The following is a 20,056-nucleotide window of genomic DNA, read 5'->3' as shown; positions in this document are numbered from 1 at the left end:
GAGTTTAAAAATGAAGAATGCTGCGCTCCCGTTGGTTGAAAATGCCGTGAAGGCGGGGGGGTCTCTGATTCTGACCAATTGCAAGGCTGATTCCCGACTCGACCGACGCACCCTCTTCTTTTCGCCTCGCCAATGCTCAGGGACCGAACGACGTGCGAGGCGGGCCCAGGCTGCCAGCGTCGTCCAATGAGGACGCGGGAGCCACGCTTGGGGCGGGACTTGGTGCGTGTTCGAAACCAGCGCGCGCGCTGCGGAAGCATGGCGGCCGCGCCCCGCTCGCTTTCGCCCCAGCGCTCCTGGTGTGACTTTCGCCACGTCGTTAAAGAGGCCTCCGACGACTCTTCTGGTGCCACGTGCATGGAGTGGGACACGCAGGTGGTGGTGGGGTCCTCGCCGCTCGGCCCCGCGGGGGTGGGAGCGGCGGAAGCCCCCGCCGGCCCGCGGCTGCCGTGGTGGCTGCGCCCGGAGCGCTGCGCCGTGTTCCAGTGCGCGCGGTGCTTCGCGGTGCTCGCCGACTCGCTGCACCTGGCGTGGGACCTGTCGCGGGCGCTCGGGGCCGTGGCCTTCTCCAGTGAGTGCGGGGAGGGGCCGGGCGGGCCGGGAGGACTCCCAGCCCCGCTGTTGGTGCGGGTCCCGGGGCTCGAACCTGGCCCGCGCGCGCCCTGAGCATTTTAGCTCCGAGCGAGAGCTGTGCCGCTCGAGTCACAGCTCCACTTCCATCCTTTTTTTTTGTTTGTTTTGCTAGTAAATTGGCGATGAGAGTCTCGCGGGCTTTCTTGCCCGGGCTGGCTTCGAACCCCGATCCGATCCTCAGATCGCAGCCTCCGACGCGGCTCGGATCACGGGCCTGAGCCACCGGACCTCAGCTGCGGTTTTCCTTCCCAAGATCCTCAGAGGTTTCTTTTTCTCGTCTTCTCAGGAGTCACAAACAACGTCGTTCTGGAAGCGCCCTTTCTGGTTGGCATTGAAGGTTCGCTCAAATGCAGGTAAGGCCGAGAATGCCCGGTGGGCTCCAGACCTGGGCGTTATGAGGGAGGAACTGGGACGGGACACGGACGATCCTTTGAGTCCTTCTATTTAATTGTAAGCTATGTATGTGCGATATATTTTTCTTTCTCGCCTAAGTATGCTAAAATGGGCATGTACCTTTCGATTGATAGCATCCTAAATTTAAAATCAGGACCCAAGATTGCTTAGGGCACCAACATTTTATTCTTTTGACAGCTTTATTGCAAATAATTCCACAAAGCATTATTGTATTATAGTGTGCATATGCGTATATGTATGTGTATATATATGTATACATATACACATATTCACATCTGCCTCCCATGCAGCTGGGATTACAGGCATGGGAATGGATTCCCCCCTCCCCCTCCATGTTGGGGCTTGGACTCTGGATTCACTGTCCCTTGACCTTCTTTTTGCTCCTAGAGCTCTACCACTACCACTTGAACAACAGCGCCACTTCCAGCGTTTTTCTGAGTCTCATGGACTTTCCTGCCTTGGGCTGGCTTTGAACTGCAATCCTCAGATCTTAGCCACCTGAATAGCCAGGATTACAGATATGAGCCCCCAAAGCCTGGATGGAATGGATGGATACCTTTTATTTGTTCTCTAATTATCCTTCTTGCCATATTTTGTCTCTCCCTTCAGCACTTACAACCTTCTATTCTGTAGTTCCTGTGGAATTCCCATTGGCTTCCATTTGTATTCCACCCATGCTGCTTTGGCTGCTTTAAGAGGTCACTTCTGCCTTTCTAGTGATAAAATGGTTTGGTGAGTAGATATTTTTTGTTTGTTTGTTTTGTCAGTCATGGGCCCTAACTCTGGGCTGCGTGATGTCCCTGAGCTCTTCAGCTCAAGGCTAGCACTCTACTACTTGAGCCACAGTGCCACTTCCAGCTTTTGCTGCTTATGTGGTCCTGAGGAATCAAACCCAGGGCCTCATGCATGCAAGGCAAGCACTCTACCACTGAGCCACCTTCCCAGCCCTGGTGAGTAGATATGTTTATCAAGTAAATTTTTATCTCTTGTGCAAAGCAAAGTATTTGTATTAAAGATACTAAACTCAGGGATTATCATCCAAAAAAATAGCAGTGTATATGACATAACTTCTTAACATTGTGATTGTTCTGGTTGTATTCTCATCGTATTGTCTTAGTAGTCATACCACAGAATAATTCAAAAGGGTATTTTATTTACTTGTACTAATATTTGTTTTCTGTATTTCCATTTAGCTATCGGTTAAAAACAAGAGCTGTCGTAAATGCATCTGAGATTGATATTCAGAATGTACCTCTACCAGAAAAGATTGCAGAGGTAAACTTTTCATGGTTGTATAGTTCTTTTAACATAGACAAATCCTCTTAAGTGGTGCTGGGAATTGAATCCAAGGCTTTGCACATTCTAGGCTAGTGTTTGCTTGAGCTGTATCCCCAGTATAGACAAGTTTATTTTTATTTTGCCAGTCATGGGACCCAAACTCAGGGACTGGTGTCTCACGTGGCTTTTTTACTTTTTCACTATACTTTGGTCATGCCTCTCTAATTGGAGATGAGAGTCTCCAATTTGGATTTGTTGGCCTAAACTGGCATTGAACCTCAATTCTTACAGCTCAGCCTCTTGAGTAGCTGAGCTGTGAAAGGCATGAACCTGATTCCTTGCTAAAGAAATATAATTTTTTTGCCCTTGGAGAGCAGGTAATGTTAGTTGTAGGTATTCACTAAAGGGTCTAAAAGAGCTCTTTTGTTCAAGGCTAGCCCTCTACCACTTTGAGCTACAGCTCAATTCCCGTTTTCTGGTGGTTAACTGGCAGAGTTTCATGGATTTTCCTGCCCAGGCTGGCTTTGAACCGCAATCCTCAGATCTCAGCCTCCTGAATAGCACCCAGCTAAGAAATGCATTCTTTTTTTTTTTTTTGCCTGTTCTGGGGCTTGAACTCAGGGCCTGGGTTCTGTCCCTGAGCCTCTCTGCACTCAAGGCTAGTGCTCTACCACTTAAGCCACATCCCCACTACCAGCTTTTCCTGTTGATGTGGTACTGAGAAATCAAACCCTGGACTTCATGCATGCTAGGCAAGCACTCTACCACTAAGCCACATTCCCAGCCCAAGAAATGTATTCTTCATATAGATTGAGATTGCTAACTCCCAATCTTGATCTAAAATAGCTGAAATTTGAAGTGGCATTCCAACCAACAAATTGAGAGTTAAAATACGATGTCCTGATAGTTATGTATTTCTCTCTGCAGCTCAAAGAGAAAATAATGCTAATACATGCTCGCTTAGATTCACTCACCAAGATTCTGAAGGAAAAGACTTCTCACTAGTCCAAGCCAGAAAACTTATCTTTGGTTCTTCCGATGTGACTATCAGATTCAAGATGTTGACTCTTCAGCAACAAGGGCTGTTTGGTAATTTGTGAAAGAACCTGGCTTCATGAATGGGGTTTGCAGCCAAGCGCCATAGTTACTCAGGGGACTCATATCTGATAGCTGTTTGAACCCAGCCTAGATAGGAAAGACCGTGAGACTTTTAATTCCAATTAACCACTAGAAAACCAGAAGTGCTACTGTGACTCAAAGTGGTAAAGCTCTCGCAGTGAGTAAAAAAGCTCAGGGACAATGCTCAGGCCTTGAGTTTAAGCCTCACAACCAACAACAAAAAGAATGGGATTTGTGTAATGTGCTTTATAATGTTTATTTCTTTTCTGATCTTGCAAAAGATTTGTGAAGCTGTTCTTAAATTAAAAATTTGTTCAACAGGTTTTTATAGCTGTTTGCCTAAGTACATGTTGTAGTTTAATTTCCTAATGCCTATCCTTGAAGATACCTTTCACTGCAAATTTAGAGTTTTGAGTGCAATTGTCCATGTATCCTCTATCTAACAAGGCGTGGTCAATCTGAAAATACAGTTGGGGTTAATGCTGATTACTAGCATTTCCTCATGGAGCCAATACTTATGAATACTTATGAATCATGTTTTTCATGTAACATGAAATATTCTTTTTTTTTTTTTTTTTTTTTTTTTTTTTGGGTCCGGTTGTGGGGCCTGAACTCTGGGCCTGAGCGCTGTCCCTCAGCTCTTCAGCTCAAGGCTAGCGCTCTACCACTTGAGCCACAGCGCCACTTCCGGCTTTTTTCTTATGTGGTGCTGAGGAATCGAACCCAGGGCCTCATGCATGCAAGGCAAGCGCTCTACCACTGAGCCAACTTCCCAGCCCTGTAACATGAAATATTCTATGAGTCATCTTTAGTAATTTGATGGCATAATGTGGTTTTGTATACTGTAAATATTGAAAGTAATAAAATTTCACTTTTTTTTTTTTGACCCTCATACGGCTAGACCTTTGGGCCTGGGTGCTGACCTTGAGCTCTTGCTTGAGGCTACATTCTACCGCCCGATTTTCTGGTGTTTAATAGGAGATAAGAGTCCCATGGACTTTCTTTCCTGGGCTGGCTTTGGACCACAATACTCAGATCTCAACCTCCTGAGTAGCTACGATTATAGGTATGAATCACCAGTGCCGGGAAAAATTTCACTCTTCTAAGTACTTATTTCTACTTTTGTGTAACAGGCTGAGTAGTTTTTTAAGTGGTGGCGGAGGGGGGGGGGGGTGTCGAGTCATTGGTGGGGCCTGAACTCTGGGTCTGGGCGCTGTCCTTCAGCTCAAGGCTAGCGCTCTACCACTTGAGCCACAGCGCCACTTCCCGGCTTTTTCTGCTTATGTGTTGCTGAGGAATGGAACCCAGGGCCTCATGCATGCAAGGCAAGCGCTCTACCACTGAGCCACCTTCCCAGCCCTCCTTAAGACTCTTCTCTATAATTAACTGTCAGAAAATTGGAAGTGGCGCTGTGGCTCAAGTGGCAGAGTGCTAGCCTTGAGCTGAAGAGCTCAGGGATATCACCCAGGACTAGAGGTCAAGCCCCACGACCCCTTCCCCCCCCCCAAAAAAAAAAAAAAAAGAGATTTGAAAGGGTTTTGAAGTCAAGGAACAGTGCTATAAGCACATGTATAAAGTGACTGACATGGTCTGCAGTTCAGACAAGGCTTCTAAAAGAATGAAGTCTTAGCAGTGGCCTGAATGATGAAGAATTATGGGAAACAGCATAAACAGATGCCCTTCAAAGCCTGCAGGAGCTGCAAAGGTAGCCAGGAGCAATGGGGAACAATTTTTTTTTCTTTTGCTGGTCGTGGGGCCTGAAGTCTGGGCCTGGGCGCTGTCCCTCAGTTCTTCAGCTCAAGGCTAGCGCTCTACCACTTGAGCCACAGCGCCACTTCCAGTTTTTTCTGCTTGTGTGATGCTGAGGAATTGAACCCAGGGCCTCATGCATGTGAGGCAAGCGCTCTACCACTGAGCCACCTTCACAGCATGAGGAACAATTCTTAAAGAACTTTAAAGTATGTGATAAAGTAAAACCCAATTTGGGGGCAGTACTTTGAGGTCCAACACTTGGCTTGCTTGTTCAATTGGCACTCTTTTTTTGCCAGCCCTGGAGCTTTAACTCAGGCTTGGGCACTGTCTCTGAGCTGCTTTTGCTCAAGGCTAGCACTCTTACCACTTGAGCCATAGCGCCACTTCCGGCTTTTTTTCCCGTTTATGTGGTCCTGAGGCATGCAAGGCAAGCGCTCTCACACTGAGCCACCTTCCCAGCCCTGATCTTGAGTTTTTTTTTTTTTTTTTTTTGGGTCCGGTCGTGGGGCCTGAACTCTGGGCCTGGGCGCTGTCCCTCAGCTCTTCAGCTCAAGGCTAGCGCTCTACCACTTGAGCCACAGCGCCACTTCTGGCTTTTTTCTTTTTGCTTATGTGGTGCTGAGGAATCGAACCCAGGGCCTCAGGCATGCAAGGCAAGCACTCTACCACTGAGCCAACTTCCCAGCCTTATGATCTTGAGATTCTTGATGGGAGACACCTTCATGTTTATGCCAACCTATAGCACAGTACTAGTCAGTGTTTATTAAACGAATAGTCTCAAAAATGAGGAAGTATACTATTTGTAGTCACAGAACAAAAGCTGCATAGCTAGCTCATTTGTCCCTTCCCATTTGATAAGAGCCTATTCCAACATTGTAACATCTACTTCTTGGCTTCCCCTAACATGAGAAACAATTTCTCTTAATAAAATTTTAGTGTTGGGGCTGGGAAGGTGGCTCAGTGGTAGAGCGCTTGCCTTGCATGCATGAGGCCCTGGGTTTGATTCCTCAGCACCACATAAGCAAAGAGGGGGAAAAAAAAAGCCAGAAGTGGCGCTGTGGCTCAATGGTAGAGCACTAGCCTTGAGCTGAAGAGCTGAAGCGCCCAGGCCCAGAGTTCAGGCCCCACGACTGGACCCCCCCAAAAAAATTTTTTTAGTGTTGATAATAAAGCCAGTTTACGTATTAAGCATCTTAAATGCCTGATGTATTTCAGATAGGAAGGACTTTCTAGAATAGCTGAAGCACAGAAACTAAAATTTGTTTACTGATGTATTATCAATTAGGCCTTAGAGGTGAGAGGGGAATGTTAATTTTAAACACTTTCTCTTCAAATGGGTTATCTGTCCCCCTGGATAACGTGCCTAACTCACACCTATCTATCAAGAAAATCAGGTCCTTAGCCAGGCGCAGGTGGCTACTCAGCCACAGGTGGCTACTCCTAGCTACTCAGGAGGCTGAGATCTGAGGATCACAGGTTCCAAGACAGTCCAGGCAGAAAAGTCTGTGAGACTCTTGGGCTGGGGAGGTGGCTCAGTGGTAGAGTGCTTGCCTTGCATGCCTGAGGCCCTGGGTTCGATTCCTCAGCACCACATAAGCAAAAAGAAAAAAAGCCAGAAGTGGTGCTGTTGCTCAAGTGATAGAGCGCTAGCCTTGAGCTGAAGAGCTGAGGGACAGCGCCCAGGCCCAGAGTTCAGGCTCCATGACCAGACCCTCCCCCCCCCAAAAAAAAAAAAAACAAAAAACTCTGTGAGACTCTTATCTTCAATAAACAACTAGAAAACCAGAAGTGGCGCTGTGGGTCAAGTGGTAGTTCACTAGCCTTGAGCTGAAGAGCGCAGGGACAGTACCCAAGCCCAGAGTTCAAGCCCCATGACCAACAAAGAAAAAAGAAAACCAGGTCCTTTTTCTTTATTTAGAGCCTACATCAGCATAGGCCTATGGAAAAAGCTTTTTTCTCCCATTCACACCATTATTTGAAATTACCCATCTCAAGTAACAACAGACAATGGAAGTTCAGTGCATTCTCAGCTCATGCTGCTTTATTGCTAAAAGTATATATATATACACACAGAGGTGCAGAGTTTCCAAACTCGTACAACAGTTCCTTTTTACATCAAGGAATACAATTTCTTCTTCAAAATGCCCGAAGATGCATAGATTAAAAAAGCAAACTGCCTTTTGTAATACTTCAAACATAACCAATAAAATTCAGTTAGCATTATCTTTGTACCAATGGAGCAATGGAGAACATGTAGACCAAGCGCACGCAGTGAGCATTCAGTACTTAAAAGGAGAGTAAACTAAACCTTTGTGAAAGATACTCCAATATTAATCCTTTTAGTTATGGAGAGGTGACTTTTTTTTTTCTCTCAAAAACTAGAACTGTTGTTTAAAGACAAAGTACAACCACAATTCCTTCCTGAACTCAGTGAGTGCCCATACTGGGATCAAACCTAGTGCTCAAATGGTAACATAGTAGGCAGGTGCTCCACCAGAGCGACACCCCCCAATGCAATGTTATAATCGGTGATAACCATACTACCAGCAAAGAAGACAATGTTTTCAAAATAATCTGTAACAAAACAGCTGGTTCAAGTGGTAGAGACAGCTGAGAAAAAACAACACAGTACCAGCACAAACACACATGGTTTTAAAGAAAAAACTGCAGTCTAACCAATTCATCAACAAGCTCTGGTTATAAAGCAAAACACAGCAATGAGAGAAAACAGACTAGATGTTAACAGTATTTCAGTACTAAGTGGAATGCTCACTCTCTGTGGGGGTCCTTCAAGACTGGCCAGCACTAGTACAACCAAAAGTTGCTTCGTTACCTAAAAACCCTCAAGTGCACGTGTATTGATCCAATTCACCTCCAAGATATTAGTTTTTTGGTTAAAAAAAGAATAGTTCTGTTGCCTAGGCTGGCTTCCAAATCCTGGGCTCAACAATCCTGCATAAGCCTCCTGAGTAGCAGGAGCTGCCAGATGTTCTACTCTATCTGGCTCAAGATCCTAGTTTTAAGCAACCCCACACTGAACTACATAAACCTCACAAGACAAACCCTGTATCTAGTTATTTAACATGCTGTATAATGGTGTCCCCTAAAATGGCCTATTTTCCTACCTTTTCGGAAACTCTGCACCTTTCTGATTATTATAACCACGGCAGTTTATTTAGTCAACATGCTTAGTGTGTGTCTTGTTTTTGAACATGCTTGGGAACTAATTAGAGAAGAGGGTGAGCCCTGTTATGCTCTATTCCTGACAGTTTGAATGTCTTGTGATTGCCTGTTTATCTTCCTCCTATTTTCAATGAAGATAGTCTTTTTTTAGAAAATAAAAATAACTGGACTACATTATTGGCTTAAGTGTCTATTGCTTTGTTATTAAATGCATATATAAAATTACCACCTAATAAGGGAATTTCAATCATGCAATAGAATATTAATATTCTAAAATCAGTTATGGGCCTGCCACCACTATTGCTTGCACTTTTACTAGGCCCAGTGTTAATGAACATGCAGAATAAACCCCTGGATTCAGAGGAACTACAGAAAATAACAATACATGCAAAATTTCAACTGAAATTTGAGTTAGTAAAGTAATTGCTTAGAAATGCAGGCAAGTGAAGCACATCTATCATAATGCTGCTTCAGGACAGATGCACACTCCCTACAGAAAAGGTTGAAAGTTAGGACCAATATCCAGTTATGAAAGGCTTATAAGGAAATCCTGGCCCTTCTGAGTAAGGGATGATGTGAAACCTTGGGTTAAGACAGAACTGAGAGATGCACAGTCTTAGGGAATGCTAAGTTTTCTTGGCCATTGATTGACAGCTCTGTTACTGAGCATATGCAGGACAGGGAGATGGTAAAAATGCTCTTAGGTAGAATGGTTTCTTCTCTTATTCACAAAAATGAGCATTACCTGCACCGTTCCCTGGGGTAAAGAAGTTGAAGAGCTAATACAATGTAAACTCAAGCACTAATGCCCTGAAATTTAGCATAGCCCTCTGCCTTTTAAAACCATGGGCCAAGGGATCCTTCCAAAATGGTGTAATTAATAGCCAAGCAATGTTCTGAATACACTAGAAGCAGTTTGCTTGCACCAACAGCACCATGAGAATGTAAACTCCTGGAGGCCAAGGGTCTCTATATTTTGCATATCACAGGTACATAAAGAGTAAACATGAGACCACAGTAACTTTGAACAGTAATTAACCACATACCTTGAGACTACAAAAACTTGTGGCATATTTTAGCATTTTGTACTATTAACATGGCTGTTAACGGTGATCTTTAGTTGTTTAATTATTGACATCATTGTAATCAGCCATGTTCCCATGATCATGCAGATGTTGCAATATTGCTTGGTTGATACAATATTTAACATTGACTGACAGCATAGAACATTTAAAGAGAAAGTACAATTTTATACAGTCTTTTCCCTGTCCTTTGGAGTTACCACATATAAGAAATATTTAAGAGAGTCTTAGCTCTAATACCATATAATCTTTCACTATTTTCCCCTGGAAAAACAAAGCAACATAGACCCAATCTTTTCAAGGATCTTCAAGGTGCTAAATGGCCAAGATGGACATGAGGTAAAAAGGAGTAAGAAGTTACCCTAGTTCTACTATTATATCCTGATGTGAGCTATGTACTTCTCAGATCAAGAAAGAAACTATTGCTGGGTCACCTTGTTAACAGAGTAAGCAGTTACAGGCCGTTAAGCTTTGTCATATCTACATTAGGCAAGGCTTTTAAAAAACCAACATATAGTCTTTGGCTAATCCCCAATCTCTTAGCTTTCTACCTTTAAATCATCCTAAATTAAATCATAATCATAAGAAAAAGCTAATTATCTAAGTCTTTATTTTTCTTCCTAAACTCTGATCACATAGCCAACCAACTTTCCCTTTTTAAAAAACACACAAAGTATGCCACTGGACATAGTAAATGCCTGTTGCTTATAGAAACAAGCAAACTTCATGGGTTGGTTTCACTGGGACAAAAGGAGTTCATCTGCTTCCAGATCAGCACTAGAAAGATTTCAACCTTTAGTTGAAACCACCTTTGGAGAAACAAGTAAGTTCTTTAACTTTACTCACACACAAAAGTTGCTGTTTCCTTACATACATTCATATACATTCATACTTTTTAAAAAACAAAGTACCCTTTATGTGTTCTTTTTCCTTCAGTAGAGCTCTGTTGATTGAAGAGCCTCACAAACTCAAATGGCCATTCACTCTACTGTACAACTCTGCAGATGCAATTTGTTATACACGCAAAACTTATTGCTACTAAATTTCTACCTCTTAAATATTATTAGTTCATTTTATGGCTTTTTTTTTAGCAATAGGAAATATTCTTTCCTATGTATGTGCTATTTTGTATTCACTTTTGTTCTAATTGAAGTGATTTTCAGATTCTCCCAGGCACTGACCTAAGAGTACAACTATTTAAACTACAACATGAGCATCTAAACCTGGGTCCCTGGAGGTGTGCTACTAGAATCTTATTTGTCTTGCTTGTACATGACATGTCACATTAAAACAGTTTTGCATGTCCTATTATACTAACAATCTGTTTCAAAATATCCTGGACACTCTTAATACTGACATCTAAAAACCACTCTAGAAAACTGCCACTTCCAAGGCAGCTTATAGAGGTACAATTCCTTTTTACACAACGCTATCATCTGCTTTTAGAGCAAATTTTTATTTCCTAGGAAGGTAGGAAGGGTTAAAAAAGAAGAGAGAGAGAAAGCTGTCTGATTGCTATAACCAAGGGAAAGAGTCCACTTACATGGCAGCCTATGTTTAGCTACATTTACAATTTTCATGAAAAAGTCTGGAATCCTATCCATAAACAATTCTGATTTGAAAATAAACACCTGTAACAATGTAGAACATATCCAAACTAGTAATATTTCATTAAGCGAGAGAAAATGTACATGTTCAGCAAGTTAGGTAAACATTCCCCAAAATAATTAACATTGCATCTCAATGAAACATGCAAAATGTAAAATAGTTTCTGGACACAAAAGGAGTAAAAAAAGAAAAAAAGAACCCGACAGAATGTGAAAACAGCCTAAAACAAGCTCACCTCAAATAGCAATGCAGAATCTTGAAATGGGGTGTTGTACCTCAGTGAAAAGCTTGTATATACTCAAGCACAAACATTTCCAAATATGAACCCACATTTCTCTTCATAAATAGTCTTTTTGGCCTTTTTTTCCTTTCCCCAGGGAGAGTATCAGATTCAGGTATTTATGAAAAAAGAAAGTCTATAATTTCCACTCTTTACACTATTGGTTAAAATCACTAATTCATTCTTTAGTTTAAAATTATTACTAAGCTCATGCACTAACCCCTAACATGGCACTACAATACGCTACCAAGCACTAATGCTTACAAAACTATACACGTCTCAAAATGGAAGACATTGGTGATTTTGTTGTTCTTAAACAACTTGTAACATTTGTCCACAAGTATTAAAATATACATATATATATATATTTCTATTGCACATATCCCGTTTTTGTTTATGTTTACAAAGGAAAAACTGCCAGCAACCATGGATGTGTTTAGGAAAGGAAGGAGGCCTGGCTATGGACTGAGGCTTAGTTCTAAAATACAATTGTTGCCAGGAAGAGGGCCTAAATAGACCAGAAAAAATAGAAATGTATTAAATGCTGGGGAGCCACAAGTGGAAAGTACTCAACTTGTTAAATGCCAACTGATGTCATCCAAGATGTGGGAATGACTTGAAAGAATGCTAAACACTGATTTTGGGGCTCTGAGCTGAACACTACAAAACATCAGGAGAAAGGGAGTCTGATGCTGTTTCAGGAAGTGGGTCAGAGCTAGTTTCACTGGTGCTTACATCCCCTGCCCAAAGATGGGTAAGATGGTAAGAGGGCACAGATTCTCCATGAAATGAGAATGCCCAGTGGGAGACACCTGGCTTCATCCTATTTAAAGAAAACCTAAAGGACATTGCTATAGGGCTTATGGAGAGAAGTCTTTAAGTTACCTTTAACTGCAGTCATTTCTATTACCTCCTAGCATTCAGTAATTTATCTTGGTCAAAGTGTTTTACCTACACTATTTTATGACAAAAAAAATTTTTTTCTGCCTATGTGGTGCTGAGGAATCAAACCCAGGGCCTCATACATGTAAGGCAAGCTCTCTACGACTTAGCCACCTTCCTAGCTCTATGACAGAGTTTTTAATTTCCATTCAAAATGATTGACCAGTCTCACTAATCATTAGAATGTCCAACATTTGCTATTTTGATCACAGTGAAAGTTTGGGAAATCCATCCTACGGTCCAGCATCACAGCACCAATAACCCTGAGCAGCTACTGCAGAAGACAGACATAAATAACATGACCTCTCCTTAATTTCAGCTAATGTCTCAAAAAATTCTTCCTCCATCCACAAAATCGTAAGCATATAAATCTAATAGTGGTCTTGTTGATTTGGAAGGACAGGCATTCACTGTCTATTCATCATAAAGTATAATTGTTGTGGGGGGGGGGGGGGGGAGGAAGATCCATTATTTCTTGGTTTTTGTTGGTGGTGGTGGTCATGGGGCTAGAACTCTGGGCCTGGGTGCTATCCCTGAGCTATTCAGCCCAAGGTGAGCACTCTACCTCTTGAGCCACAGCACCATTTCCAGTTTTCTGGTGGTTAATCAGGAGATGAGAGTCTCACGGACTTTCCTGCCAGGGCTGGCATTGAACCGTGATCCTCAGATCTCAGCCTGAGTAGCTAGGATTACAGGCGTGAGCCACTGGTGCCAGGCTTTTTGTTTTTTGAAGCCCTGAATTTCTTCTCAGCAAGACTCATCAGATCCATACTTGTTAACTGGAAATATTTTTAAGTGAAGTGTTTTTCTGATCCTGAACGCCTAAATCTACAGTGATCCAACCACAGGATAGGAAACATCTCTTCTGAGGCCATTCTCTGATGAGAAAGTTCACTTCCAACCAGGAAAGTTACCTGACTCGCAGCCTTTTCAGCCATCACCTGGAAAATGAGCCAAACGTCAAAGTATGCATCTTGGGTCAAAGGAAAAGTTATTCATGCTTTTATAAAAAGGAAAAAAAGGAAAAAAACTGAGGTCACAAGACATACTTGCTTCTTGTTCTTAGAAAAATGGATGATCTACATAGGCTTTCCTCATTTTTCTCCTTCTGTATTCCAAAGTTGAGAGCAGGATAAAATCTACTACATCTTCTTAAGTTTAGAAGTCACACATGCCACTTTTCTTCCAGCCTTAGCCACACAATAAACAAAGGTCACGTGCTATATGATGCTACAAAATACGGTGAATTTTGTGATATGGCGGCCTCTCATCTCTAGGCGGTAAGCAGGTTTCCACCACTGGGTTCTTGATACTGTGTTTTCTTTCAAATTTAGTTTACCATTTAAAATTGTTTTCTGGACACGGCGTCTACCTATGTAGCCCAAGCTAGCTTTGAGCTCACATCCTCCTGCCTTTACCTCTTGAGGCTAGGATTACAAGCGCATGCCACCATGCCCAGTCTGTGTTGTTTTCTTTTTAACATTCATTAAATAAAACGCAAACATGCATACACAAGGTTACCCACTGCACAATCTGGTCCTTCCTCAGAAGAATGAAAAAACAAAAACAAATACAAAATAAAGCCTTCTGAAAAAAAGTTAACAGCTTTTTCCCAAGAGGAAAAAAAAAAAAAAAACACCCTCCTGTGATCCAAAACTGGAATAAAAATATGTTTCGGTATAGAAACTATGATAGATTGCTCAAACATGAAATCAACTTCAGGGCTGGGAAGGTGGCTCAGTGGTAGAGCGCTTGCCTTGCATGCATGCTCAAGGCCCTGGGTTCGATTCCTCAGCACCACATAAGCAAAAAGAAAAAAGCCGGAAGTGGAGCTGTGGCTCAAGTAGTAGAGCACTAGCCTTGAGCTGAAGAGCTGAGGGACAGCGCCCAAGCAGAGTTCAGGCCCCATGACTGGACCCAAAAAAAAAAAAAAAAAAAAAAAAGAAATCAACTTCAGCATCTCATCTCAATGCCTCTTTATCACAATGAACATTCAACTACAGAACTGGACCTTTGTTCTTATGCAGGAATTCTATGTTGCAGGAAAAGCCAAGATATAGAACTGTGTAACTTTTTAGCATCTTTTCCATTTCAAATTACAAACAATATCTGGAATTTACTTCTGTAGTCTCAAATGTGTTTTATCAGATATGGTAGAATAACTTGCCAAATCTGGAAGACATTAAAAAAAAAAACAAAAACCTTAAGTCATTAATACTTGTTAATCTTCTTGTTCGCAACAAATGGGAAAGAACTCATAAATACCATGACCAAAGCACCTGTTTTCAAGCTTGCAAAATCATTTCTTTATAATTAACCAAACTGCATTGGAAGACCCACATCAGCTGCTTTATTTCTTCCAGGAAAATCGGCAAGACAATTACATCCACAGGGCATCTCTGTGTAGAATCTGAGAGGTGGAACAAAGAAAACAGTCTTCAATTCCAAATTACGGAGCTCATGTGTAGAAAGATATCCGTGCTCAACAGGGAAAGTGGCTGGATATAAGAAGGACTACCCACTGGAGAAGACAACAGAGAAATTCCTGGGAATAAATTTGAAGTAGAAGATTAGGACAGATTCTAAATGAGTATATTTTTTAAAACAACATTCTAAATGTACACAAAATAATATTTTGGGTCAGGTGTGGAGCTGACATGTATAATTCCAGCAACTCAAGAGGTAGACAGCAGAGAAATGAGGTTCAAGAAAGTTGTTTAGGCTCCACCCAGTTACAAGGGAGGCCACAGGAGAATGAAAGTCTGAGACCAACCCCAGGCAAAACAACACCAGACCCTATCTAAATAAGAACTGAAATTTAAAAGGGGGGGAGGGGCACTGTAGTGTAGATCAAGTGGCAAAGTACCTGCTGATTCAATACAAAACCCTAAAATTCACCCCCCAAAAAGTAGCTGGCATGGTGACATAGCTATAATCCCAGCACTTAACGATTCCACAGTGAGATCTAAATTAAAAAACAAACCCAAACAAAAAAGAACAAAGAAAATGTCTAAATACTAAATTCAGTTTTTTCAAGAAAAACAGTTGGGGGTGGAGGAGAGGGAAAAAATGCTATATAGAAAGTAGAGCTGTGGCTCAAGTGTTAGCTTGAGAGTAAAAAAACAAGAGAAAATAGGAGGCCTTGAGTTCAAGTCCCAGTACTAGAACAGTATCAAAAATCAAAACAAGGGGGCTGGGAAGGTGGCTCAGTGGTAGAGGGCTTGCCTTGCATGCCTGAGGCCCTGGGTTCGATTCCTCAGCACCACATAAGCAAAAAGAAAAAAGCCGGAAGTGGCGCTGTGGCTCAAGTGGTAGAGCGCTAGCCTTGAGCTGAAGAGCTGAGGGACAGCGCCCAGGCCCAGAGTTCAGGCCCCACGACCGGACCCAAAAAAAAAAAAAATCAAAATAACCACACAACCAAAAACAAGGAACACCAAAAACAAGGAACAAAGATTTATGGCTGCAACTGTGGCATAATAGGCCAGGAATTGCCTAGGATATACAAGGCCCTGGCTTTGACGCACAGTACTTCAATAATAACCAATAACAACAAAACAGAATTAAATACATTCTAAAATAGCCTATTTATTTTCTAACCAATTGATTTTTTTCAATTTAATTAAATATATATATCTATTTTATGTATGCAATGAAAATTACTGGTTGGATAAACACTGTTTGTTTGTTTTACACTTTGTATTGCTTTTGGCTCACACCTGTAATCCTAGCTACTCAGGAGACTGAGATCTGAGGATGAGGGTTCAAAGCCAGCCCAGGAAGGAAAGTCCATGAAATTCTTATATATATCACCTCCAATTAACCATCAAAAGCCACAAGTAAAGCTGTGACCCAAGTGGTAGAGTACTACTAGCCTTGAGCTATCACAAAAGTGATAGCACTCAGGACCCATGATCAATTTAAAAAAAAGATATTCATTCAAATATAATTATGCTATGTAGTTAGATACAATCGTTTCTGTTTGTCTGTTTCAATTGCTCTCCTCTTCTTCAGTTTCCAGTGTGTTGAGATTTAAAGTATTCACCACCACGTTCAGGTTGAGGTTAATTTATGCTTACTTATCTATTTCTTTTTGTTGTTGTTGTTTTTTGGGGGGGTCCGGTCGTGGGGCCTGAACTCTGGGCCTGGGCGCTGTCCCTCAGCTCTTCAGCTCAAGACTAGCACTCTACCACTTGAGCCACAGCGCCACTTCCGGCTTTTTTCTTTTTGCTTATGTGGTGCTGAGGAATCGAACCCAGGGCCTCATGCATGCAAGGCAAGCGCTCTACCACTGAGCCACCTTCCCAGCCCCTTACTTATCTATTTCTATTTAGCTATAATCAAACTTCTGAAACAGTATCTGGAGTGACTAACCACCACTACTTACTTGCCAAGTCCTGAGTTCAGAATTTTGAGAATATAAAAGCACCGATATCAGGGAAATGTTCTTCCTGTGTGATAAGGTTCCTGAAAATGAGAAGAATACTGAAGTAATGAAGTTGCTCTCACTGATGCTACATGAATTAGTATACAAAATTACTCAGCCCAAACAAGCTTTTTGAGAGAAATTCACTATCATAAGTTGGGCATGGTGGTACCTACCTGCAATCCCAGCATTCACAGTAAAGCAGGAAGAGTGCAAGTTGGAATCCAGCATGAGATACATTGTGAGACCTTGCCTCAGGAAAGCCATAAATAAATAAAGACTACAAACCATTCAGAAGGAACAATCAGAATTTACACCATTAAAAGATATCAAAGTCAGGCTGGGAAGATGGCTCAGTGGTAGAGTGCTTGCCTTGCATGCATGAGGCCCTGGGTTCGATTCCTCAGCACCACATAAGCAGAAAAAGCTGGAAGTGACGTTGTGGCTCAAATGGTAGAGTGCTAGCCTTGAGCTGAAGAGCTGAGGGACAGTGCCCAGGCCGAGTTCAGGCCCCAGGACCAGCCAAAAAAAAAAAGGTATCAAAGTCATGCACTGGAGCAAAAGATCTACCAAAAGCACTCATTTGTATTAAGGTATTGCCATTCATTCTGTACAAAAATTAATATGCTACATTTTTTTCTCTTTGGATTGTTTTGGAGGATCTTGCTCAGAATTTAGCCCAAGCTGGCCTAGAACTGATCCTTTCACCCCCTCACTCAGGGTGAGATTACAATTTTGATCAGGCCTCACCAATTCAGATATTTAACAGAAACTTTCAGAAAAAATGAGAAGGCAGGTGCCAATGGTTCACACCTGTAATCCCAGCTACTCAGGAGGCTGAGATCTGAAAACTGCGGTTCAATGCCAGCCGGACAAGAAAGTCTGTGAGACTTTATCTCCAATTAACCCTCAGAAAACGGGAAGTGGGGGGGGTGTGTGGCTCAAGTGGCTCTTACCTAGAGCTGAAGCGCTGAGGGACAGCGCCCAGGCCCAGAGTGCAAACCCCACGACCGATTAAAAAGAAGAAAATGAGACCTAGTAAGGGGTATAATAATCGTTGTGAGAATATGCTCCCTATGGTTAAACAAGAGCCAAATGCATGTAGGTGACAGTCCTAAAACGCCGCCATTCTTTTTTTTAAACAATATTCTCCAAGACTATTTCTTACTACCTCCTTATTTAAAAAAAGACTGTCGGAGGGGGTGGGGTGGGGGACGTACTGCAGGACTGTCTCCATTCGTTCGGGATCGGACGTGAACAAGTCTGGGAATGCCTCAGCTTCGGCCAGAATGAATGCAATGCGCCACGAGGGCCACAACCAGGACGCACAAGGACAAAGCTGCTCCCGGGGCTCGTCCGAGTTTGGGAGGTGAGGATCGTCCGTGGGGTGCGGGCGAACCGCGGGCTCGGGCTCGGGCCCCGCGGGGAGGGGAGGTGTCCCGCCCAACCTCAAGGTCAGCGGGCAGGGCCGGCCCCGGGTGGGCGCGCGCGCGGCGCCGAGCAAGGTCCGCCGGTCCCCAGCAACAGACCGAGTCCCGCGTGGGGGCAGTCCCGCGGGCAGCGCCGAGCACAAAGGCAGGCGAGGCCGCGGCCCGCGCCCCGCTGGGGGCCGAGGCCGGGGGGCGGCGCAGGCCGCGCGGCCGCCCGGGGACGACGGGCTCCGAGCCCCGGCCCGGCCCGGGTCCCGCCGGGCTCCGCCCCCGGCCGGCTCCTTCTCACCCAGCCCCGCCGTCCCGCCGCCAGCTCGCTGGCCCTTCCACAGCACCGTCGGCTCACCTCGCACAGTCCAGCAGGCCGGCCGAGCCTCGCGGCGGCCAGCGCGCACGCCCCGGGACCGGAGCCCAGCGGGCCCCTGGACGAGTCACTCCGCCATCTTCGCTCCTTCTCAGCTCCACCAACCCGGCGGTGGGCGGTTCCCACTGGGCCCGCCCCGCGCAGCCCAGCCCTGATTGGCCCCCTGTCTTGCCTGCGCACGCGCTCCGACGCCGTCGCGGGTTGGCTGGAATGCCCGTCAATCAACTCCCACCGGTTCAGGCTCTTCCCGGTTGGCTCGGGGGCTTGGGTGGCAGTAACTGGGACAGATTGAATTGTAGTTCCATTAGGGATGCGGAGCTATTTCCGCGTGGACGTCGCGTCTCCTCGGTGGTGTGGCCAGGCCGCTTATATTAAGCCAGCATGAAGCTGCATTATAGTAATACTTTCACTGCTGGCCCCAGGTAGTTTTCATCCTGTTACAGGAAACAATTGAGACTTTTCCTCTCTAACTGTTGAAATGCTTGAGACCTGGGGTCGCATTTTATCCATGCATGTGTTGTTGTTTTGCCTTCTACCTTGAATAAAAATGTAATACCGCTGGGCACCAGTGGCTCACTCCTGTAACCCTAGCTACTCAGGAGGCTGAGAACTGAGGATCAGGTCCAAAGCCAACCTGGGCAAGAAAGTCTGTGCGACTCTCATCTCCGATGAACTACTCAGAAAAATCCTTAAGTGGTGCTGTAGCTGAAGTGGTAAAATATTGTCCTTGAGCACAAAGAGGTTTAGGGACAGTGCTCAAGTTCAAGCCTCAAGACAGGCAAAAAAAAAAAAAAAAAAAAGTGGTAGAGGCCTCACCTTGAGCTAAGAGCTGAGAGACAGCACCCAGGCCTAAAACAAACCAACCAACTGATTCAACAGGGACCATCTGACCATCTGTTAACATTATGCCTGCCTTTGGTCCTCAGCTCCACCCATACCTGAGCTCTTCCTTGCCCCAAAATTCCCACCCTATAGCTGGCCACTCCCTCTGTGCCCAGACCTACCTGAGCACCCACTAACCTGACTTCCTGACCTCAGACCTTCCTGCTACTTGGATAGGGACCGATAACATGTGCTCCCTCTTCGGGGAAATATGGCTTCTCTAATAAACCTTTTAATAATCTTTCTCCTGTGCCTGCCTCTGCATGGTTCCTTGGGATGGATGTGAAGGATTCCTTTCACCATCAAAAAGCAGACCATCTGCATCATGCAAGAATATTTTTTTTTGGTCTGTCTGGGCCTGGGCACTGTCCCTCAGCTCTTTAGCTCAAGATGGGTGCTCCAACACTTGAGCCACAGCTCCACTTCCAGTTTTCTACTGGTTAACTAGACATGAGTCTCATGGACACTCCTGCCATGGCTGGCTTTGAACCACGATCCTCAGATCTCAGTCTCCTGAGTAGCTAGGATTACAGGCATGAACCACTGACGCCTGGCTTGGATTTTTTGTTATTGTTCCAGCTTTTCTTGTTTAAAGTAAGGAGTCGAGAAAAGAAGTTGCATCTTATATGGAATGAATGCGAAAGATCAAGGCTGATAAATCTGTGC

At 43.9% G+C, this 20,056-nt stretch overlaps 2 protein-coding genes across 2 annotated transcripts in view; both read left to right on the top strand.

Annotated features, from left to right (window-relative positions):
• The window catches only part of Ehd4 (EH domain containing 4), a 738,029-nt gene that overhangs the window by 436,194 nt on the left and 281,779 nt on the right, over positions 1–20,056 (top strand). The window lies entirely within an intron of this gene.
• On the top strand, positions 262–3,590 carry Oip5 (Opa interacting protein 5). The gene is made up of 5 exons (XM_042687941.1): positions 262–571; positions 920–986; positions 1,657–1,779; positions 2,241–2,322; positions 3,253–3,590. Exons 1-5 carry the CDS (start codon positions 358–360, stop codon positions 3,328–3,330), a joined length of 564 nt encoding a protein of 187 aa, XP_042543875.1. The 5' UTR covers positions 262–357; the 3' UTR covers positions 3,331–3,590.

The sequence above is a fragment of the Dipodomys spectabilis genome, unplaced genomic scaffold (genome assembly GCF_019054845.1).
Source record: "Dipodomys spectabilis isolate Male_0828 unplaced genomic scaffold, ASM1905484v1 ptg000108l, whole genome shotgun sequence".
NCBI classification, from domain to species: domain Eukaryota; kingdom Metazoa; phylum Chordata; class Mammalia; order Rodentia; family Heteromyidae; genus Dipodomys; species Dipodomys spectabilis.
This window is presented reverse-complemented; position numbering and strand designations above follow the sequence as displayed.

What these genes read in the sequence shown, in the direction of transcription:
- Oip5 (XM_042687941.1), top strand. Translation starts at nt 358, where the DNA reads ATGGAGTGGGACACGCAGGTGGTGGTGGGGTCCTCGCCGCTCGGCCCC. An exon ending in CGGGGCCGTGGCCTTCTCCA is followed by an intron (nt 572 to 919) that starts GTGAGTGCGGGG and finishes TCGTCTTCTCAG; the next exon opens with GAGTCACAAACAACGTCGTT. An exon ending in GAAGGTTCGCTCAAATGCAG is followed by an intron (nt 987 to 1,656) that starts GTAAGGCCGAGA and finishes CTCTCCCTTCAG; the next exon opens with CACTTACAACCTTCTATTCT.